The sequence below is a fragment of the Bos grunniens genome, chromosome 3, assembly GCF_055505025.1.
Source record: "Bos grunniens cultivar Pamir isolate PY7600 chromosome 3, Bosgru_T2T1.0, whole genome shotgun sequence".
NCBI lineage: Eukaryota > Metazoa > Chordata > Mammalia > Artiodactyla > Bovidae > Bos > Bos grunniens.
Window position 1 is genome coordinate 108,988,774 of NC_141167.1, and position 24,849 is coordinate 109,013,622.

General features: G+C 39.7%; 1 protein-coding gene across 3 annotated transcripts in view; it reads right to left on the reverse strand.

Annotated features, from left to right (window-relative positions):
* Positions 1-23,543, reverse strand: part of FCRL5 (Fc receptor like 5) — a 63,457-nt gene extending 39,914 nt beyond the window's left edge. For all 3 annotated transcript variants that reach the window (XM_086393483.1, XM_086393482.1, XM_086393484.1), the window contains exons 1-6: positions 23,393-23,543; positions 6,882-6,902; positions 4,595-4,849; positions 3,253-3,504; positions 2,685-2,963; positions 119-397 (exon numbers count right to left, since the gene is read on the reverse strand). In XM_086393483.1, the coding sequence (XP_086249609.1) occupies positions 119-397; positions 2,685-2,963; positions 3,253-3,504; positions 4,595-4,849; positions 6,882-6,902; positions 23,393-23,423 (1,117 nt within the window). In that variant the 5' untranslated portion in view covers positions 23,424-23,543. The remainder of the gene's footprint in view (positions 1-118; positions 398-2,684; positions 2,964-3,252; positions 3,505-4,594; positions 4,850-6,881; positions 6,903-23,392) is intronic.
* Positions 23,544-24,849: the final 1,306 nt, after the last annotated feature.

Genomic DNA, 24,849 nt, shown 5'->3' on the forward strand with positions numbered 1-24,849 from the left:
GTAGATTATTCATAGCAGTAAATTATTGGCAACAATCAACACCCACTCCCACTCAACCACCTCATGGTCTTTACAGAGTTTGAAAAGCTGTTCTGCAAATGATACTTGGCAGACACACCTTTCACACTGATGATCACTAAGTTGCTCTCAAGGGAAAAGCGACCGTTTCTGGCAATACAGTAATACTCTCCAGCATCGCTGCTTTGCACCACAGGGACCTTGAATTCTGTTTTTGAGGAAGTTTGAAGCTCTCTGTCCTTCCAAAGGCTGGGTTGTTTTTTGTACCAGGAGACTGTGATGGGCCTTGGAACTCCATTTACTGAGCAGATGAGAACCAGCTCCTGACCTTCAAACACGAACTCTGAGTGGGAGTGTATTCGGACGTCACGAACAATTTCTAAATGAATAAAAATGACATGTGGGATTCTTGGCATTGGGGTGTCACAGAATGAGACACAGAAGAAGAGTCACAGAATGGGAAGGGCTAAGTCTGCTGACCTGATGGGAAGTTGACCTGCGGTGGAATTGAGACTTCTTGGGAAGAGGGAGAAAGTGCTGGAGATACAATGGTTTGAGAGAACTTCAATTCCTAATGAACTGGTGGAGCCAGTTCCTGAAATTGAGAGTGTTAGTTGCTCAGTCCTGTCCAACTCTGTGACCCCATGGACTAGAGTCCACCAGGCTCCTTTGTCTTGCCTGGAATTCCCCAGGCAAGAATACTGGAGTGGGTAGTCATTCCCTTCTCTAGGGGATCTTCCCAACCCAGGCATCAAACCCGGGTCTCCCACACTGCAGACAGATTCTTTACCATCTGAGCCACCAAGAAGCATTTATTCCACAAGGAATAAAATGCCCACCCTCTCCTTATGCCCTACCTGACAGAGCATGGGCCAGTCATCCTGGAAATTACACCCAGTGCCTAACATTGAAGTGGTCGGGATGGAAAGGACAGGAAGACTTGGCACTGGAGGTACTTGCTTTGCAGCTGTGACAACTTCGGTGCTTTGTTGGAAATCAATCATTGACATATACAGCAAGCTTGCCCTGGAGTAAGCACTTCTTAACACCTCTGCCTGTCAGTTAGATGGTCAGAGGAGGTGGACCTGTGACAGTCCTCCTAAAATAGGAAAATCTGGGATGAAAGTGTTCTACACTCCAGGTGGTTATGGTTTTACACTAGGATATTGGCTAAGGGCAATGCCTTTTTGAGTCATCTTGCAGGCTTGAAGAACAAGGGAAGATACCTGGGAACAGATAAGGAGTAGGATTTGGGGTCTGGGTTCCATCAGTAACATGAAGGGAGATCCTATGCTAGAAATCACTGTGTTGCAACTGTTGAGTAACATCCTCTACTTCCTCTCAATTGTCCAGTCCAAATCATATACATAAGAAAAAAATGTTGCCTATGATTACAAAACAAAGATTAATAGTATCTAGACAGTTTCAAGGACTTCCCTGGTGGCTCAAATGGCAAAGAATCTGCCTGCAATATGGGAGACCCGGGTTTGATCCCTGGGTTGGGAAGATCCCCTGGAGAAGGGAATGACTACCCACTCCAGTATTCTTGCCTGGGGAATTCCATGGACAGAGGAGCCTGGTGGGCTCTAGTCCATGGGGTCGCAAAGAGTTAGACAGGACAGAGCAACTAACACTTCCAGTTTCAGACAGTTTGAAAGAAACATGGAACCATCTCTTTTGCTTGGGAATGGGAGCAAATTGATGGAGAATGCTAACCACTTTCACTATTTCCTCACTCAGGAGAGCATGCACCCCAGATCTGCATCCTTCCTAGTGCTCCTATGAGATATCAATAGGTCAAAATAAATCAGAAGAGGCATTTGACCACTGGTTGGCATTCATGCTTGAAGACCTATACAGTTTCAGAGACTTAGGAAAAAGCAATAGGGGTACAAAGTGAAAGTGAATGTCACTCAGTCATGTCCGACTCTTTGCGACCCCATGAATTGTACAGTCCATAGACTTCTCCAGGCCAGAATACTGCAGCGTACAGCTTTTCCCTTCTCCAGGGGATCTTCCCAACCCAGGGATCGAACCCAGGTCTTCCGCATTGCAGGCAGATTCTTTACCATCTGATCCACAAGGGAAGCCCAGTGGGAACAACATCATCCCTAAATACATTTAGTTAGAAATATTTGTTCCCCAAGCTCTTGTCCTTTAGTTTTCTTATTCTTAAGTGCTCACCTCCAGGCATCTAGCATTCTAAGAATCTGTCCATCTGGCTAAGCAGAGTCCATCTAGCTCAGTCAAAGGGCTCTGTGGTTTATGCCTATAGTATATGACTACTTCAGTTGTGTCCAGCTGTTTGTGACCCTATGGGCTGTAGCCCGCCAGGCTCCTCTGTCCATGGAACTCTCCAGGCAAGAATACTGGAGTGGGTTGCCATGCCCTCCTCCAAGGGATCTTCCCCACCAGGGATCAAACCCGGGGCTCTTATGTCTCCTGCACTGGTAGGCGGGTTCTTTACCACTAGCACCACCTGGGAAGCCCATGCCTATAGGCCCACCAGGAAAAAAGACAGAAAAATGATGTCAAGGAAGCCTAACTTCAGAGGAAAAAGAACGAGTTGTGTCTCACAGTACTGAAAGAAAAACAAACTGTTGTGTCATTCTGCCCGGCCCTTCCCAGCCCCATTCTGGCAAATCTCAGAACCCACTACCACTCACCTTGTACCTGTATCTGTAATTCCTGGCTCTGTTTCTGGACAAGGGAATTCAATCTCCGTGCCTCACACCAGTAAGACCCTGAGTTTTCTCTACGTATGGGAGAGAACTGGAATTCTGGGGAGATTTTCCATTCTGACCACATGGATGTTTTGACGAAACGGAACAGGAGCTGGCTTTCTGGCCTCTGTAGAGAGAGCTGGGTCTCACAGGTCAAGGTCACTGTGTTCCCCTCAGTGGGTTGGGTGGAGCTGGCTTTCAGCACGGGACTTGGAAACAGCTCTAGAGAGAAGGATCACAATATTTCTCAGCAAAGTGAGGCTTGGAACTGCTTTGGAGAAAACCACAGTTCATCCTCCGCACCCGCAAGCAGAACATACAAAAGCAGGCAGAAAAGATGCCGCCTTTGATTACTAATATCCTTCAGCCCAAAGCACAACAGTACTTTCTCTATGCCTTGTAGGAATGCTCCCTGAGATTCAGTAGTATTTCAGACCGCTCTTTTTATCCTCTACAATCTCAGGAGTCCTCATTTTGACTAACCTATTTCACAAAATAAAGAACGCTTTACCTTGGACTACGATTTTAATTTTGTTTGAAGAAACCAAGTGAGTATCTTTAAATCCACTACAGTGATAGTCACCATTGTCCTTCATACTTGCTTGATAAATATGGAAGTCAGAAGTTTTGTCAAGGACTTGCAGGACTTTTCCATTCTTGTACAATGTCATGTTATTTAGTATTACGTTTGCCTTTGCTTGGCATCTCAGAACCACAGAGTCAGCTTCAAACACATCAGATGGAGCCTGCAGGATCAGGCTGGCTGTAGGAAACACAAGGGCGGTTGTTTGTTTCTTCTGATTGTTTCTCCCTTCTTTTTGCTATTATTCTAAAAGATTTTATAAGCCTGGGAACTAGGGAAAAGGATTCTTAAAGTAATCATCATTTCTTTTTCTGATTTTATCTATTTAATTAATTTACTTATTTTTGTCCATGCCACATGTCTTGTGGGATCTTAATTCCCCAACCAGGGATCAAATCCATGCTCCCTGAAATGAAAGCACAGAGTCCTAACCACTGGACCACCAGGGAAATCCCTTTTTTCCCCCTCGATTTAAAAGGAACACATATGCTTGAGAAAATGCTTAAAACAGAAATGCAAATTAATCTTATCAACTCACCAGATTTTGGCATATATTTTTCTACTTCTTTTATCTCTGTGCATGTATATAAGAGTCTGTATGTATTTCTTTTTATGAAATTAAAGTATTTATCCACTTGATAATTTGCTTTTCACTTACTTTACTATGAATACTTTCCTATGTCATCAATATCATTCTTTAACCTGGTTTTCAATGACCACATTTTCCTTCAATGTCAGTAAGAATATTTAATGAATTTTTTCTCTTCTTGACCATTTAAGATTCTTCAATTTTGGTTGTATATATCTATGACTATTTCAGTAGGTAAGTTCTTAAGAGAAGAATTGTCAGGTCAAAGAGGCTAAGCATTTTCTTAGCTCTTTGCTACTATACTGTTCCTTGTTCACTAACTTAAAGAGCATTATATTATAACTAGAAAGATTATATAACTGCCTCAAATTCATTCAAAATAGGTGGTTTCAGGACAGAAATGGAAATTACTCCCTCTCTATCTTCTATCTACCTATCTATAAAATATTAATAAATCCTCACATAGATTTTTATTCCAAATAAATTTATAAGCCTCAAACTAAACATAGGTTCAGAAACCATTCAAATAAATTGCTTCTCAAATTTTCTTTTACCTGAGGAGCTTGTAAAATATATAAATTCTTGGACCCTATTTCTAGAGCTTTTGAATTAGTAAATGCAGCTGGTTTTTGAGTCACTTTATTATTCCTAAACTTTTTTTTTCTTTCATTTCTTTCCTACCTGCAGTAAAGAGCAAGTCCACACGGTCACTTGAGTGTGAGTCCTGGGCCTGGCATTTGTACCCTCCAGATTCACGGGCCTCATAGGTGTTTTCTGTTGTCTCACTTTGTATTTCTCCAGGAAGATACCAACGGTACCATTTTCTTTTCTGTGGTGCATTGAACTGAAATGCTTTGCAAGTCAGTGTCACAGTCTCTCCTTGGAAGAGAGTGGTCCATGGAGGATGGAGGGAAATTATAGATTTTATTTCACTTGCTGTGGAGGAAAAAGAAAGAATCTGAGGTGGAGTGGCCTACAGTTCCCATCACAGTGGTTTGTGAGGCACAGTCTAGAGGCCTTGACTTTGGAGAATCCCCAAGAAATCCCCAGGAAGGTCACTGTTCATGGCTTTGTTTCAACCAGAGTTCTCACCCAGGAGAAAGTGACTGCTGAGGAATGGCAGTGAGCAAAGAGATTTCAAGATTGCAATACCAGCAAGATTCACTGCCAAATGTCAATAGGAAAAATGGTTGGTTAGTCTGTTATGGAATTGCATTCTGGAAAAAGTCATCCTCTGCCACTTTATCATGTTCATAAACTCATAAGAACTTCACAAGGAGTTGTTAAAATCACAGTTTTGCACTTTGCACAAAAGAAGGGATAAATCATATTAAGATTTTGGCACTGACAAAAGCTTGAGAGATTAACTTGCTTAGCACTTTCATTTTATAGATGATATACAGAAAAAGATAAAGATAAGACCACATATTTCTCATTCTCAAAGTCAAGAAAGCCTTTCCAACTAGAAAGCTCCTTGGAAGTCAAAAGAGAGTGATGATCCTAGTAGGGGACTATAGATAGAGAAGGAAACTTAGGAAACTTTGGGAGGCCATTGCAAGTTAATGATAGCCCAAGAAAGCTATTGGAACATTGTTCAACGAAGCAAGCTTGCTTAATTATAAAACCATAAACAAAACCACAGATATGCCCCAGGCCACTAGATGGAAGAACTGTCACCACCCTTCCACTAATATGATAATCCTAGTTTGACCCCATAGGGTCAGACAGTTTTCTGCCTAATATGAAGGAGGAGCTAATGATGTATGCCTTATGTCTGCATCTACATGTACTTGAAGAAGGAGGTCTTCTCCCCTCCTCTTTTTTTCATTATAAAACTGTAGCCCACTCAATCCTCGGGACAGAGCTCCCTCGCCTGTCCGTTTGCATCTCTTACAAGCACCCTATATTAATAAATTTACTTCTTGCCTATCAGGAAAAAAAAAAAAAAGAGCGATGCTCAGTCTACACACAGGTCTCTTCACCACAATCCATCTTGGCTAAGAGATGTGTACACACACATGGGAGGATCCTTAGATATATCAAATACAGACTTAGAACCAGGCAAATCAAAGTGATTGGCCAAAGGGAACCAGGAAGAAATGCCCCATGTAAGTGATTTAAATTACCATGATGGAGCAATTCTCTCTCTGTCTGCCCGTGTATCTATCCACATGCACTGTACCCTTTTTCCTCCTAATAAACACTTAACTGTTTCACTATCAAAAATAAATAAATAAAAAGTCTATCATAGATAATTATGGTAAAGCAAGGAATGGACAAGGTGTTAGCTAGAATCCAGAGATGATCTAAACAAGGATGAAACACTGATGCATCTGATTTTGGACAGGAGAGAGGTTGTAGACAGTTCTTGCTATTCATGGGTCTTCAAATATCCAAGATACCCTCTGATCCAAATGAATGTCAATGAAGAGTCAGAACTCTAAAAAAATGTAGGAAACAGACAATTTATCTTCTCCCCCAATCTCCTCTTATTGTGCATTTCTTCCTTTTAAGGGCCCATCTGTTGGATGCTCTATTTTCCACACATTTCCTGGAGAGAAAACTGTAGAGAATGAAACATTCCCACTGTGATGTTTTCAGAGCAATTTTTTGAGTTTGATGACTGGAGAACATCTTATCCCAAGTCCTAAACATTTGACATGGAGTTAAGATGTCCTGCCTTGTGATCTGAGGTTCATTTGCAATAGGAGTAAGTGCAAGGCCCAGTGAAAGCCTGTAGCTGCTTGAGCATTTGCTACTTCTCCTGGGAAGGGTCTGAGGATGACTATATAGCTATCCAGGCTGTAGGGCAATGCCAGTAAACCGGGTGACACTTTCACATCCTTGTCGATGTCAGCGAGAGAAACAGGAGATATTAGAGATCCTCAGACAATTGTCACAAGTATTTCATATTTATTAGAGAGACACTCTTTATCCAGTGACACTGAAGAACATAAGGAGAACTCACCAAACTGTCCACCGACAGGAGCTGTAAAAATATAAAGAGTCAGAGATGAGCACAGAGCAGAGATTCTTTGGCTTTTCAAAAGTAATGCCTGCTTTTTTCCCATTCACTTATTATTTTTTCATTAGAATTTATTTTAAAAATATAACAGTCATTTAACAAATGTCTATATATATATACTGGTCATTGTGCTTGGACTATTAAGATGAATTTAAAAAATAGTATCTGGTAGCAAGAAGTTAATTGGGCGGGGTGGGTGGTAAACAGAAACCTGAAGAATAAGTATTATAATACAGGGTGTAAATACTAAAAATACACATGGGGGCATCATAAAGGCAGAAGGGCCACCCATCCCAATATGGAGGGTCTGTGTGTGGGAGCGAGTGTGTAGCAAAGGAAGTGATGCTTGAGAAAACTGGATGAGAACATAGGAGTCAGCCAGGGAAAGGTGTTTCTGTGTGGGAAGAGATGATGGAGAGGTCAGTCGAGACAGAAAGGCCCCAGATGTGAAGAAATAGCACTGGGTGTTCATCTGGGTAGGAGAGTGGTTCTGGAAGGTAGAGAATTTAAGGGAAATCAGATTGGACAAGCAGACAGGGTCTAAGTTATGAGAGGTAAGCAGCTATAGTTTCATCATAAAAGTAACAGGGAACCATGGAAACGTTTTAAGAGGAGGAGTGGCAAGATTAAAAATTGTATCTTCGTTGGAGCACTCTGGAAGAGGTAAAGCAGAAGGACTGGAGAGAAGGCAGAGCAAGATATAATGATACTTAATTTTCTTCAGAGTATTTATCTGAAATCATCTTGTTTGTTTGTTCACTTTCCCTTCTCTACAATAGAATCTGCATGACAGCGGGGACTTCTTATTTTCACCATACATCACACAGAATTTATAACAGTGCCTAACTCATCAGACCTGTTTCATAAATGATTATTGAACAGTGAATTAATTAGAAGTACTAGATCAGTAAGTATCTCTCCTTAAGAGGATATGGGTTTTTTAAATTATTTTAATTGAAGGATAACTACTTTACAATATTGTGATGGTTTTTGCCATACATCAACATGAGTTGGCCACAGGTACCTGTGGTCCCTACATCCTGAACCCCTCCCTCCCTTCCCTATTCCTCTGGGTTGTCCCAGAGCACTGCCTTTGGGTACCCTGCTTCATGCATCGAACTTGCACTGGTCATCTATTTTACATATGGTAATGTAGATGTTTCAGTGTTATTCTCTCAAATCATCCCACCCTCACCTTCTCCCACTGAATCCAAAAATCTGTTCTCCTTTCTTCTCCATCTGTGCCTCCTTTGTTGCCCTGCACATAGTATTGCTGGTACTGTCTTTCTAAATTCCATACATATGCATTAAAATACAGTATTTGTCTTTCTCTTTCTGACTTACTTCACTCTGTATAATAAGCTCCAATTTCATCCACTTCATTAAAACTGACTCTAAAGGGTTCCTTTTTATAGCTGAGTAATATTCCATTGTGTATATGGACCACAACTTCTTATCCATCCATCTGCTGATGGACATCTATGTTGCCTCCATATCCTGGGTATTGTAAACAGTGCTGCAATTAACACTGGGGTACATGTCTCTCTTTCAATTCTGGTTTGAGAGGATACAGGTTTGAGAAAGGGGGAATCAAGAGGCAGAGAAGGCAAAACTGACAGGTTTGTACATTAATTACACATTCCAATGAGGAACAGACTTGAGTCATTCATTCAACAGGAATTTGTGGAATTTGTCTAACCATATCTAGGAACTGGACAAGGCAATGGAAATCCAGCAGTGAGCAAAAGGGATATTATTTCTGTCCACATGGGGCTAATGGAGAAGTAATCCAAACCTAAGTGTTATAATCAGAACAATGGATTATTTGCCATTTTCTGAAAACCTTGACACCATGGATTTTGTATTGTTCTATAAGTAGTGATTGTTTTTCTGAGTGTATTCTATATAGTAGATATGCAACCTATATCATTCCATGTAATCTATTCACTATCCATATGAGGAAAGTTTGATGATCGTCCTCATTTTACAGACAAGAAATTGTTTAGGCTAGCAGAGACGTCACTATGCCAACAAAGGTCCATATAGTCAAAGCATGGATATGAGTTTGAACAAACTGTGGGAGACAGTGGAGGACAGAGGAGCCTGGTGTGCTACTGTCTATGGGGTCACAAGAGTTGAATGCAACTTAGCAACTGAATGACAAACAACAACAACAAATACTTTTTTGAGTGTATTCTATATGGTAGATATTCACCTATGTTATTTCATGTAATCTTGTCACTACCCCTATGAGGAAAATTCTATGATTATCCCCATTTTACAGACGAAAAACTGTTTATAGCTGGTAGGGGCAGAAGACTCTACACATGGACATCACCAAATGGTCGATACCAAAATCAGATTGATTATATTCTTTGCAGCCAAAGATGGAGAAGCTCTATACAGCCAGCAAAAATAAGACCAGGAGCTAACTATGGCTCAAATCGTGAACTCCTTATTGCCAAATTCAATCTTTAATTGAAGAAAGTAGGGAAAACCACTAGACCATTCATGTATAACCTAAATCAAACCCCTGACAGTTATACAGTGGAAGTGACAAATAGATTCAAGGGACTAAATCTGATAGAGTGCTTGAAGAACTAAGGATGGAGATTCATGACATTGTACAGGAGGCAGTGATCAAGACCATCCCCAAGAAAGAGAAATGCAAAAAGGCAAAATGTTTGTCTGAGGAAGCTTTACAAATGTCTGTGAAAAGAAGAGAAGTGAAAGGCAAAGGAGAAAAGGAAGCATATACCCATCTGAATGGAGAGTTCCAAAGAATAGCAAGGAGAGATAAGAAAGCTGTGGTGGATTCATTTCAATATTTGGCAAAACTAATACAATATTGTAAAGTTTAAAAATAAAATAAAATTAAAAAAAGAAAGCCTTCCTCAGTGATCAATGCAATGAAATAGAGAAAACAACAGAATGGGAAAGACTTAGATATTTTCAAGAAAATTAGAGATACCAAGGGAACATTTCATTCAAAGATGGGCACAATAAAAGATAGAAATGGTATGGACCTAATGGAAGCAGAAGATATTAAGAAGAGGTGGCAAGCATACACAGAAAAACTATACAAAAAAGATCATCACAACCCAGTAATCACAATGGGGTGATCACTCGCCTAGAGCCACACACCCTGGAATGTGAAGTCAAGTGGGCCTTAGGAAGCATCATTATGAACAAAGCTAATGGAGGTGATGGAATTCTAGTTGAGCTATTTCAAATCCTAAAAGATGCTGCTGCTAAAGTGCTGCACTCTATATGCTAGCATATTTGGAAAACTCAGCAGTGGCCACAGGACTGGAAAAACTCAGTTTTCATTCCAATCCCCAAAAAAGTCAATGCCAAAGAATGTTCAAACTACCGCACAATTGCACTCATCTCACACTCTAGCAAAATGATGCTCAAAATTCTCCAAGCCAGGCTTAAACAGTATGCGAACTGTGAACTTCCAGATGTTCAAGCTGGATTTAGAAAAGGCAGAGGAACCAGAGATCAAATTGCCAACATCCGCTGGATCATCAAAAAAGCAAGAAAGTTCCAGAAAAAATATCTGCTTTATTGACTATACTAAAGCCTTTGACTGTGTGGATCACAACAAACTGTGGAAAATTCTGAAAGAGATGGGAATACCAGACCACCTGACCTGCCTCCTGAGAAACCTGTATGCAGGTCAAGAAGCAACAGTTAGAACCGGACATGGAACAACAGACTGGTTCCAAGTTGGAAAAGGAGTACGTCAAGGCTGTATATTGTCACCCTGCTTATTTAACTAACATGTAGAGTACATCATGAGAAACACTGGGCTGGAAAAAGTACAAGCTGGAATCAAGATTGCCAGGAGAAATATCAATAACCTCAGATATGCAGATGACACTACCCTTATGGCAAAAAGTGAAGTATAACTAAAGAGCCTCTTGATGAAAGTGAAAGAAGAGAGTGAAAAAGTTGGCTTAAAACTCAACATTCAGGAAACTAAGATCATGGCATCTGGTCCTATCACTTCATGGCAAATAGATGGGGAAACAGGGAAAGACTTTATTTTTGAGGGCTCCAAAATCACTGCAGATGGTGATTGCAGCCATGAAATTAAAAGACATTTGCTCCTTGGAATAAATGTTATGACCAACTTCGACAGCATATTAAAAAGCAGAGATATTACTCTGCCAACAAAGGTCTATTTAGTCAAAGCTATAATTTTCCCAGTAGTCATGTATGGATGTGAGAGTTGGACATAAAGAAAGCTGAGCAGTGAAGAATTGATGCTTTTAAACTGTGGTGTTGGAGAAGATTCTTGAGAGTCCTTTAGACAGCAAGGAGATCCAACCAGTCCTTCCTAAAGGAAATTCATCCTGAACATTCATTGGAAGGACTGATGCTGAAGTGAAACTCCAATAGTTTGGCCACCTGATGAGAAGAACTGACTTATTTGAAAAGACCCTGATGCTGGAAAAGATTGAAGTCAGGAAGAGAAGGGGACAACAGAGGATAAGATGGTTGGATGGCATCACTGACTCAATGGACATGAGTTTGAGCAAACTGGGGGAACTGGTGATGGACAGGGAGGTCTGGCATGCTGCAGTCCATGGGATCACAAAGTCAGATACGACTGAGTGAACTGAACTGAACTGAACTGAGGGGCAGAATATAATTTTTAACCCATTTATTTGAACTCATCTTGTTTGATTCCAAAGCATACGCTCCTGGCCATTACCCTATTCTGCTCCTCTGTTTTGGTGCCACACTAGGACGTCTTCCCATTTCTGGAGTATTCCATGCAGCTTCCAACTATGAGGTCCCTTTTTATTACATTTTCCTGCACTCCATCCCTGCCCCCTCCAGCTCTTACTGTCCCTCTGTTTCATGAAGTCATTACCAACGACTTGGCATATATCTTACTATCCACTTTTACCATCATTGGTAACTTTTGCTTGAACAATTGTTTACATGAGATCTTGCTGCCTAGATATATCTTGTACATTGTCCTTGTAGAATAAAGATCCTTATATATCGTGAGCTTCCTAGGTACAAAATGCTGTTTCCCATGTCTTCTCAATGTAAACACTGTGAGAAAGCATACAGATACCACATTTCTCTTTGATTCCATGAAAGGAGTCACATTGGAGAGAAATCCTATGTAAACAATGTGAAAAAACTTTTTGCAGTCATAAAAGCTTTCAATCACATGAAAGATTTCACACCAGAGAGAAACCCTATCAATATAAACACTGTGAGAAACCATTCAGAAACTGCAAGTCTCTTTGAATCCATGAAAGGACTCACATTGGAGAGAAGCCTTTAACAGTGTTAAAAAGAGGGTCAAAGGTCATGAAGAACCCATATTTGAGAAGAACCCTCAGTTGCAGCTTGTGGACTCTTAGTTGTGGCATGTGGGATCTCATTCCCTGACCAGGTATTGAACCCAGGCCCCCTGCGTTGGGAGTTCAGAGTCTTAGCCATGGGACCACCAGGAAAGTCTCAGGTGTATAGTTTTTGTTTTTTGAGGGTTGAGTTTTTGTTTGTTTGTTTTGGTAGTTAACTTTTCACTTTTCATATTACAGTAGTAACAGTCTCACAAAATAAGTGTGAAGTATAACCTAGATAGCATATTCAAAAGCAGAGACATTACTTTGCCAACAAAGGTCCATCTAGTCAAGGCTATGGTTTTTCCTGTGGTCATGTATGGATATGAGAGTTGGACTGTGAAGAAGGCTGAGTGCCGAAGAATTGATGCCTTTGAACTGTGGTGTTGGAGAAGACTCTTGAGAGTCCCTTGGACTGCAAGGAGATCCAACCAGTCCATTCTGAAGGAGATCAGCCCTGGGATTTCTTTGGAAGGAATGATGCTAACGCTGAAACTCCAGTACTTTGGCCACCTTATGCGAAGAGTTGACTCATTGGAAAAGACTCTGATGCTGGGAGGGATTGCGGGCAGGAGGAGAAGGGGACAACAGAGGTTGAGATGGCTGGATGGCATCACTGACTCGATGGATGTGAGTCTGGGTGAACTCCGGGAGTTGGTGATGGACAGGGAGGCCTGGCGTACTGCGATTCATGGGTTCACAAAGAGTCGGACATGACTGAGCGACTGAACTGAACTGAACTGATTGTCTCCTTTGAGAAGACTTTGTGAACAACAGTAATATATATTGTTGAAAACTTTTGAAGAACTTTGTATAGACGTCATCTACTCAGAGGTACAGTCTGGGTTTATTTTATGGGTGTTTTCTGGTTTAATAATTCAGACACTTCACCTTTTAAAAATATATTTTTATACTTATTTGGCTGCATCAGGTGTTAGTTGTGGTGCACAGGCTTGGTTGCCCTGAGGCATTGGCATCACAGTTCCCCAAATAGGGATCCAAGCCCTATCCCCTGCATTGGAACAGGGATTCTTTTTTTTTTTTTTTTAATTTTATTTTATTTTTAAACTTTACAATATTGTATTAGTTTTGCCAAATATAGAAATGAATCCGCCACAGGTATACCCGCGTTCCCCATCCTGAACCCTCCTCCCTCCTCCCTCCCCTACCCTCCCTCTGGGTCGTCCCAGTGCACCAGCCCCAAGCATCCAGTACCGTGCATCGAACCTGGACTGGCGACTCGTTTCATACATGATATTATACATGTTTCAATGCTATTCTCCCAAATCTCCCCACCCTCTCCCTCTCCCACAGAGTCCATAAGACTGATCTATATATCGGTGTCTCTTTTGCTGTCTCGTACATAGGGTTATTGTTACCATCTTTCTAAATTCCATATATATGCGTTAGTATACTGTATTGGTGTTTTTCTTTCTGGCTTACTTCATTCTGTATAATAGATTCCAGTTTCATCCATCTCATTAGAACTGATTCAAATGTATTCTTTTTAATGGCTGAGTAATACTCCATTGTGTATATGTACCATAGCTTTCTTATCCATTCATCTGCTGATGGGCATCTAGGTTGCTTCCATGTCCTGGCTATTATAAACAGTGCTGCAATGAACATTGGGGTACACGTGTCTCTTTCCCTTCTGGTTTCCTCAGTGTGTATGCCCAGCAGTGGGATTGCTGGATCATAAGGCAGTTCTATTTCCAGTTTTTTAAGGAATCTCCACACTGTTCTCCATAGTAAAGTTGCAGGATATAAAATCAACACACAGAAATCCCTTGCATTCCTATACACTAATAATGAGAAAATTGAAAGAGAAATTAAGGAAACAATTCCATTCACCATTGCAAAGGAAAGAATAAAATACTTAGGAATATATCTACCTAAGGAAACTAAAGACCTATATATAGAAAACTATAAAACACTGGTGAAAGAAATCAAAGAGGACACTAATAGATGGAGAAATATACCATGTTCATGGATCGGAAGAATCAATATAGTGAAAATGAGTATACTACCCAAAGCAATTTATAGATTCAATGCAATCCCTATCAAGCTACCAACGGTATTCTTCACAGAGCTAGAACAAATAATTTCACAATTTGTATGGAAATACAAAAAACCTCGAATAGCCAAAGCTATCTTGAGAAAGAAGAATGGAACTGGAGGAATCAACCTACCTGACTTCAGGCTCTATTACAAAGCCACAGTTATCAAGACAGTATGGTACTGGCACAAAGACAGAAATATAGATCAATGGAACAAAATAGAAAGCCCAGAGATAAATCCACGCACATATGGACACCTTATCTTTGACAAAGGAGGCAAGAATATACAATGGATTAAAGACAATCTCTTTAACAAGTGGTGCTGGGAAAACTGGTCAACCACTTGTAAAAGAATGAAACTAGAACACTTTCTGACACCATACACAAAAATAAACTCAAAATGGATTAAAGATCTAAACATAAGACCAGAAACTCTAAAACTCCTAGAGGAAAACATAGGCAAAACACTCTCCAACATACATCACAGCAGGATCCTCTATGACCCACCTCCCAGAATATTGGAAATAAAAGCAAAAATAAACAAATGGGACCTAATTAAACTTAAAAGCTTCTGCACAACTAAGGAAACTATTAGCAAGGTGAAAAGGCAGCCTTCAGAATGGGAGAAAATAATAGCAAATGAAGCAACGGACAAAAAACTAATCTCAAAAATATACAAGCAACTCCTACAGCTCAACTCCAGAAAAATAAATGACCCAGTCAAAAAATGGGCCAAAGAACTAAATAGACATTTCTCCAAAGAAGACAGACAGATGGCTAACAAACACATGAAAAGATGCTCAACATCACTCATTGTCAGAGAAATGCAAATCAAAACCACTATGAGGTACCATTTCACGCCAGTCAGAATGACTGCAATCCAAAAGTCTACAAGCAATAAATGCTGGAGAGGGTGTGGAGAAAAGGGAACTCTCTTACACTGGAACAGGGATTCTTAACCACTGAACCACCAGGGAAGTCCCTCAAGCACTTCACTTTTTGTAGTTCTGTTTTGATTTTGGGTTTTATGGTTTATTTATTTTTGTTTTAGTTTCATAGTTTCAATAATTTGTTTCCTTCAGGGAAATTATGTGTCTCATGTAAGTCGTCTTAGCTTTTGGCATATACTTGTTCGCTGAATTCTTTCATAGTCCTTTTCTATTTATGCAATGTCCGTAGTAATATCCCTCAGTCTTCCTGACTGTATACATTTGAATATTCCCTCTTTTTCCTAGATCAACCTTGCTTAAGATTTGTCAATTTTGTTAATTTTTCTATAAAACTCACTTTTGGTTTCACTGGTTTTTCTCTATGATTTTTTCACTCCCCATTTCATTCATCCCTACTTTAAATTTTATTATTTCCTTTCCTCCTCAAATCAGGTTTGGTGAGTCATCTTTAACGTCTGTGAAGGTCAATAGACATGGTACTGATTTTCAGTCTCTCTCACTTGCTAACAGAGGCATGAAAAAGGCTACACCTTTTTTTTTAGGTTTCACTTCAGATGCAAGCCATAACATTTGAGACTTTGGGAACCATATAATATCCCTCAATATCTCTATTAATAATTTTTGTTTTCAAGTGCATTTTGCACAATGTTTATACAACCTCTTTTCATGTTGGTGTCATTCACATGTGTATCTATCACACACTTGGACTTTCACTCTTAGTATCTTTCATCTAAAGTGTGCTTTCTAGACTTCCCTGGTGGCCTGGTGGTTAAGAATCTGCCTGCCAGAGCACAGGACACAGATTTGATCCCTGGTCCAGGAAGATTCCACATGCCTCAGGGCAACTAAGGACATGCTATGCAACTAATGAGCCAGTGTTCTAGAGCCTGTGCTCCACAACAGGAGAAGCCACTGCAAATGAGAAGACCAAGCATCCCAACTAGAAAAAAGCCCATGCTCAGCAATAAAGAGACAGCACAGCTGAAAATAAATGAATAAATAAATAAAATTAAATTAAAAATATAATAAAAAATACAGTCTACTTCTTCTACATAGTACATACTTAGATCAGGGTTTGTCTATTTCATATGAGGTGAAACTCTCTTCCTCCTGTTTGGACCATATCATTCATTCATTCTTAGTATTATTGACATAGATGCAATACACCTGGCATTTACCTTTTGTGTTTTACAGCTCTTAAATTTTTAACTCTTCCAGAAGGTAAAGAATCTGCCTGCAATACAGTAAACCCAGGTTCAATCACTGGGTAGGGAAGATCCCCTGGAGAAGGGGATGGCTACTCACTCCAGTATTCTTGCCTGGAGAAACCCATGGACAGAGGAGCCTGGTAGGCTATTGTCCATGGGGTTGCAAAGAGTTGGACATGACTGAGCAACTAACACTTTTAATTCTTATGCTATGCTAAGTTATTTCAGTCGTATCCGACTCTGTGCAACCCCATAGACGGTAGTCCACCAGGCTCCCCCATCCCTGGAATTCTCCAGGCAAGAACACTGGAGTGGGTTGCCATTTCCTTCTCCAATGCATGAAAGTGAAAAGAGAAAGTGAAGTTGCTCAGTCGTGTCTGACTCTTAGTGACCCCATGGACTGCAGCCCACCAGGCTCCTCCATCCATGGGATTTTCCAGGCAAGAGTACTGGAGTGGGGTGCCATTGCCTTCTCTTAGTCCTTTATAAATTTATTTTTCATTAAATGAATATATTCTAGTACTTTCATTTCTAAATGGCTTCTCCATTAGATATTTTTAAAAAATTTAGAGGTTCCTCTTTAAAAATATATGCATTGATTACATATTATCATAGTTTAATCCCAGGGATACAAGAAAGCATTCATATAAAGCTTTATTCTTTTCCCTTTTTTATTATTGTCATGCAGATTATATTAATGATATAATCCTCTCAGATATTTTGGTACACTTGTGTACCATCTGTGGTCATTTCCTTTGCTCAGTACAGTTTACTCTTACACTTGTGCTTTTGAATGGCAAATGTCCTAACATGGGTATCACATTGCTATATATTGTAGTGTACTAACACATGACACACATATTTAAAAAGGAACTATTTTACATAGTTCCTTTCACATCAATTGAAAGAAAATTGTATTACTTCTGCCTTTTATTCTTATGGCATTAAATATACAGGTGTTTTTCTTTGTTAACATTAATATGAACCACTTTCTGGAATCCCTGGTATTCAAGCTAAAGAACTCCTCCTGTAATTCCTGTGAGGCAATTGTCTATTAACATATTTTTTCAGTTGTTATTGATTTGAGAGCATCTTTGTTTTGTCTCTATCTTTCAGAAGGTAGTTTTGGTCAAGATGGACTTCTTGGTTGATAGGTTTTTTTCTTAGCACACCTTGAATGTTTCCCTCTGCCTTTTGGCCTCCCCGTTTTTTTGCTGAGATATCACCTAATTTTACTAGGGTAATTTTACTGGTCATTTTTCAAATGCCCTTTATCCCCACTATACAGTTCCAACTCCTATTTCTATGCATGTCTAATATTTCTGTTATAAACTAGATATTTTAGGCAATATAATGCAGATACTCTGGGTACTGGACATATTTCTTCAGGACTTTGTTATAATGAGTACCAGCATTATCAGTTTTTTGTTTGTTTTTTGGTGGAGAATGTGAGTAATGATCCAGCATTATTTTAATGAAGCTTGATCCCTACGTTTTGAGAAGACAGAGTTAGTGTATTGAATTATGGATATGCAGATTATGATCTCAGAGAAGGCAATGGCACCCCACTCCAGTACTCTTGCCTGGAGAATCCCAGGGATGGGGGAGTCTGGTGGGCTGCCATCTAGGGGGTCGCACAGAGTCGGACACAACTGAAGTGACTTAGCAGCAGCAACAGCAACTTGAAAACACATGAAATTGTAAAATTCACTAGTAAAGGTGAATATTCAGATGGTTTGACCTATGATTTTTCAACTTTGTGATGGTGCAAAAGCAATATGCATTTGCTAGAAGCCAGACTTTGAATTTTGATCTTTTCTTGGGCCAGCAACACACAGTATGTTACTCTCTTGCGATGCTGGACAGCAGCAGTGTGCCAGTGCTCCCAGTCAGCCACATAGTCACAGGGATAAACAACAGACACACTTACAACAATTCTGTATCTATGCAGTTATTGTATTTTTCACTTTCAGTGCAGTATTCAGTAAATTACATGAATTATTCAACATTCTATTATAAAATAGGCTTTGTGTTAGCTGATTTTACCCAACTATCAGCTAAGGTAGTGTCCTGAGCATGTTTAAAGCAGTCTAGGTTAGGCTATAATATTTGATAGGCTGAGTGTATTAAATGCATTTTAGACTTATGATATTTTCTACTTATAATGAGTTTATTAGGATATACCTCCATCATGAATTGAGGAAGAGGAGGTGAGTTTGAGTGAACTCCGGGAGTTGGTGATGGACAGGGAGGCCTGGTGTGCTGCAATTCATGGGGTCGCAAAGAGTTGGACATGACTGAGCAACTGAACTGAACTGAACTGAGTATAATCAAATTCAGAATATGTTAAATACTGTGTCTTAGTCTATACAATTTGTTATGACAAAAGTGCTGTACTGGGTAACCTATAAACAACACAAATTTATTTCTCAAAGTTCTGGAGATTAGTAACTCTGGCTGACTCTCTCTGGCACAGTCCACTTCATCATAGACAGCCACCTTCTCACTATAATCTCACATGGAAGAAGCATAACAGGACTCTCTTTGACCTCTTTTATAAGGGCACTAATCTCTTTTATGATGGTTGTGTCCTCATGACATAATCATCTCCCAAAGGCCCCTCCATCTCCTAATACTATCACTTTCAGTGTCAAAATTTTAATATATGAAGTTTGAGGGGAAATAAACATTCATAAAATCCTATATAGTGGTATGTAAAACACTTTTAACTCTAGCAAAAAGTTTAAAAAGACAAAAGTGCTAAAAATTAACTATAGCTACAACAAATTGTTAATGTATACACAATGTAAAAGTATGTAAATTGTGATATCTATAATAAAATGGGGGATAATTAAAGGATAGAGTTTTAATACTTGATTTAAATAAATTTATTAATTTAAATTCTTATATTTTATATAGGTCCCATAGCAATCACAAAGAAAAAATCTGAACAGATTTTTCAGATACAAAGGACCCTCCAAAAGTCAAAACTATCTTGAGCCAGAAGAACAAAACTGGAAAATACAATTTCTGACTTCTAACTATTACAAAGCTGTGGTAATAATCAAAACGATTCATGTTGATATATGGCAGAGGCCAACACAACCTTGCAAGAATACACAGAAGAACTGTACAAAAAGAATACACAGCTGACCTGCCTCCTGAGAAATATGTATGCAGGTCAAGAAGCAACAGTTAGAACTGGACATGGAACAACAGACTGGTTCCAAATAGGAAAAGGAGTACGTCAAAGCTATATATTGTCACCCTGCTTATTTAACTTCTATGCAGAGTACATCATGAGAAACGCTGGGCTCAAAGAAGCACAAGCTGGAATCCAGATTGCCCGAAGAAATATCAATAACCTCAGACATGCAGATGACACCACCCTTATGGCAGAAAGTGAAGAGGAACTAAAAATCTTCTTGATGAAAGTGAAAGTGGAGAGTGAAAAAGTTGGCTTAAAGCTTAACGTTCAGAAAACTAAAATGGCATCTGGTCCCATCATTTCATGGGAAATAGATGGGGGAACAGTGGAACCAGTGTCAGACTTTATTTTTGGGGGCTCCAAAATCACTGCAGATGGTGATTGCAGCCATGAAATTAAAAGACGCCTACTCCTTGGAAGGAAAGTTATGACCAACCTAGATAACATATTCAAAAGCAGAGACATTACTTTGCCAACAAAGGTCCATCTAGTCAAGGCTATGGTTTTTCCAGTGGTCATGTATGGATGTGAGAGTTAGACTGTGAAGAAGGCTGAGTGCCGAAGAATTGATGCTTTTGAACTGTGGTGTTGGAGAAGACTCTTGAGAGTCCCTTGGACTACAAGGAGATCCAACCAGTCCATTCTAAAGGAGATAAGTCCTGGGTGTTCTTTGGAAGGAATGATGCTAAAGCTGAAACTCCAATACTTTGGCCACCTCATGCGAAGAGTTGACTCATTGGAAAAGACCCTGATGCTGGGAGGGATTGGGGGCAGGAGGAGAAGGGGACGACAGAGGATGAGATGGCTGAATGGCATCACTGACTCGATGGACGTGAGTTTGAGTGAACTCCAGGAGTTGGTGATGGACAGGGAGGGCTGGCGTGCTGCAGTTCATGGGGTCGCAAAGAGTAGGACATGACTGAATGACTGAACTGAACTGAACACAGTATTGTAGAAAAATTATTTTCCAATAAAAAACAATCTAAACTAAAATAAAAATAGACATATAGATCAATGGATCAGAACAGAGAGCCTAGAAATGAATGCACACTTTTATAGTCAACTGATCTTCAAAATTAACTGTGGAAAATTCTGAAAGAGATGGGAATACCAGACCACCTGACCTGCCTCTTGAGAAACCTGTATGCAGATCAGGAAGCAACAGTTAGAACTGGACGTGGACCAACAGACTAGTTCCAAATAGGAAAGGAGTACGTCAAGGCTGTATACTGTCAACCTGATTATTTAACTTATATGCAGAGTACATCATGAGAAACTGGGCTGGAGAAAGCACTAGTTGGAATCAAGATTGCCAGGAGAAATATAAACAACCTCAGATATGCAGATAACACCACCCTCAGATATAAGCATCTGAATTCAGAGATCCAAAGAATAGATGAGATGGTTGGATAGCATCACCGACTCAACGGACATGAGTTTGGGTGAACTCTGGGAGTTGATGATGGACAGGGAGGCCTGGTGTGCTGCGGTTCATGGGCAAAAAGTCAGACGCAACTGAGCGGCTGAACTGAACTGAACTGATCTTCAAAATCTGTACCAAAAACACACAAAGGGGAAAGAAGAGTTCCTTCCATAAATCACTCTGTGAAAACTGAATTTCCACATGAAAACAAATAAAATTGGATTCTTGTATCTCATCATGTACAAAAATCAATTTGAAATAAATGACTTAAATGTATGACCTGAAACTGTAAAACTGCTAAAAGGGAACACATGGAGAAAGCTTCTTGGCATTGACCTAGGACATGAGTTTTGGATATGACCCCAAAAGCATAGGCAACAATAACAAGAACTAAAACAAATGGGAGTGCATCAAAAATAAAAATTTTGCAAACAAAGGAAATAATCAACAATATTGTAACCTATGAAATGGGAGAAAATAAAAGAAAACCATCTATCCAATAAGGGGTTAAAATGTCTAAGGAACTTTAACAAATAAACAGCAAAATACAAATAACCTGATTTAAAAATAGTTAAGAATATGAATAGATATTCTCAATAGAAGATGTACAAATCTCCAAAAGTTTATAAAAAGATGCTCAAACATTGCTGCTGCTGCGTCGCTTCAGTCGTGTCTGACTCTGCACAACCCCATAGACGGCAGCCTACCAGGCTCCTCTGTCCCTGGGATTCTCTAGGCAAGAACATGGAGTGGGTTGCCATTTCCTTCCCCACTCAAACATTAAAGAAACACAAATCAAAACCAGGAGATAACACCTCACACTAATTAGATTGGCTATTATCAAATAGACAAAAGATAAGAAGTGTTGATAAAGGAAACTTGTACATTGTTGGCAAGAATATAATTCACACAGTCATAATGCAGAAATAGTCTGGAAGTTCCTTAAAAATTAAAAGTAAAATTATCATATGATCCAGTAATCCCACTTCTGGGTACATATCTGAAGGAAATGAAATTAGTATCTCAATGAGATTCCTGCACTCCCATATTCATTACAACATTACTCACAGTAGCTAGAATATTGAAACAAGTTAAGTGTCTGTCTTTTGTTTAATGGATAAATAAAAGGTAGCATGTGTATACACACACACACATATATGCAATGGAATATTATTCAACTTTTAAAGAAAGAAAGAAATCCTGACATTGCGACAACATGGATAAACCTGGAGGACATTATGCTAAGTGAAATAAGCCAGACAGAGAAAGACAAATACTACATGATCTCACTTACATGTTCAATCTGAAAAAGTTGAACTCACAAAAGCAGAGACTAAAATGGTGTTTGCCAGCAGTGAGTACGCTGTAGGAGAACTGAGGACATGTTGGTCAAAGGAACAAACTTTCAGTTGTAAGATGAAGCAGTACTGGAGATCTAATGTAGAGTATGGTGACTAGTTAACAATAACGTTAAGTTGAAATTTGCTAAGAGAATTGATCCTGAGTGTTCTTACCACACACACAAGGTGACTATGTGAAGTGAGAGGAATGCTAACTAGTTGATTGTGGTAATTATTGCATAATATATGTGTATCAAGACATCTTACACATCTTAAATACATAAAATTTTAATTTGTCAATTATGCTTCAATAAACCTGAAGGGGAAAAGAAAAATATCAAGCATCTTAGGTTTTTCCCCTGCCTTGCTCACTTCCCCCTGTGAGTCCCTGTCTTCATCTCCCTTTCTTTGTGCTCTTAAACTGCCAATCACTGATATCATTTGCATTTGTGTGCAAAAGAAGGAGACATCTTTTGTCTTAGAAAACTTGTCCTCTCATGTCCAGCACCACAGCCTTGGATTGTCACATAAGGAATAAACACACCTCCTTTACAGACAGAAAGGTAAGGTCTTCTCTGAATGAGACCATATGAACAAGCAAACAGAATACTCTTGCTGTACTTCATGATGTAGTATTTTTTGTAGAAAAAAAATGAATAATCCCTTAGTGCTGTGGTCACTGTGGTTTCCTTTTTTGTAAAGTTGAGGCTCTGATCACTCTTGCAGCCTCAAAGTAAGACTCTCTGAGCTATACGGTGAAGTCAGAGAACATAATCTCTCGAGTCAGGAAAGAATCTTTGAGAAGGGGCTGAGCCCCCCGAAAAAGCCAGGTCTGTGGTAGAGAGATGCTGTCCTAACCCCACCCAGGGCTCATGTTGAGCTTTTCTACTTACCCAAGATCAGCAGTGATACCCACAGCAGCATGAAGACTTGGTCTGCCCAAGGCAGAGGCCAAAAGAGAAGCTTTCTCAGGAATAGCGCTTTTGTCGTTGATCTCAAAGTTGTACAGTATCACCCTAGCCCGAAGATAGGCATCTGTGAAATAGCTTTTTCAAAGAGCAGGATGCATTAGTAAACTAGAAAAAAGGAAGTGGGAGTTCCCATTTTTAACTACTAATCAAAGTTTCCTGCCCTGTGATCAAAGTGATAAAAATAAATGTTAGGGTTTTTGACACCACATTTCTATTGCTGGAAAAATCGCTTAAGGAAAGCATGGAAGATAGCTCTAAAATAATGTTTATTATGACATCATTCATAATAGCTAAACACTGGAAGAAACATTATAGGACTGAATAAACATGGTGGTGGTTTAGTCACTAAGTTGTGTCCGACTCTTGTGGCCCCAAGGACTGTAGCCTACAAGGCTCCTCTGTCCCTGGGATTCTCCAGGCAAGAATACTGGAGTGGGTTGCCATTTCCTTCTCCAGAATAAACATAGGACTGCTTAAGAATATTCTGATACATCTAAATAATGACACACCATGAAGACATTAACAATGAGATAAGCTTGTACATGTAAGAAAGCAAGACAACCTTGATCAATGTGAAGAGAAAAACGTGAGGAGTAGATTGGTATTTATACTAATATTACATTGGGGTAAATGTAAAATATAGAGTACATGTATAAATAAATTGATATAAGAATCCTTTCTTATTTCCTGGGAAATAAACCTAAAATAGTGGTTATATTTTCAGAACTATGGAATGGAAGAAGATATTTTATTTTATGTCTTTCTATACATGCTATCCTGAGAAGGCAATGGCACCCCACTCCAGTACTCTTGCCTGGAAAATCCCATGGACAGAGGAGCCTGGTAGGCTGCAGTCCATGGGGTCTCGAAGATTCAGACACGACTGAGTGACTTCACTTTCACTTTTCACTTTCATGCATTGGAGAAGGAAATGGCAACCCACTCCAGTGTTCTTGCCTGGAGAGTCCCAGGGACGGGGGAGCCTGGTGGGCTGCCGTCTATGGGGTCGCACAGAGTCGGACACGACTGAAGCGACTTAGCAGCAGCAGCAGAAGCATACATGCTATATGCTTAGTCGCTCAGTTGTGTCTGACTCTTTGTGACCCCATGGACTCCTCTGTCCATGGGATTTTCAAGGCAAGAATACTGGAGTGGGTTGCCATTTCATTCTTCAATGTCTTTCTATACAGTTTTGTTTGTTTTTAATTTCTGTATATGTGAATTGCTTCGATAACTTTTTAAAAGTCAGGTTTTCATCCTGGTATACTGACATTACCTGCCATGAGGAATGCCAGTTTCTTATTTTCAAATAGTTTTCCCCACCTTTTCTTTCTGGGTCTGTATTCTGGTCTTCTTAAAGTGAAAGTGAAAGTGGCTCA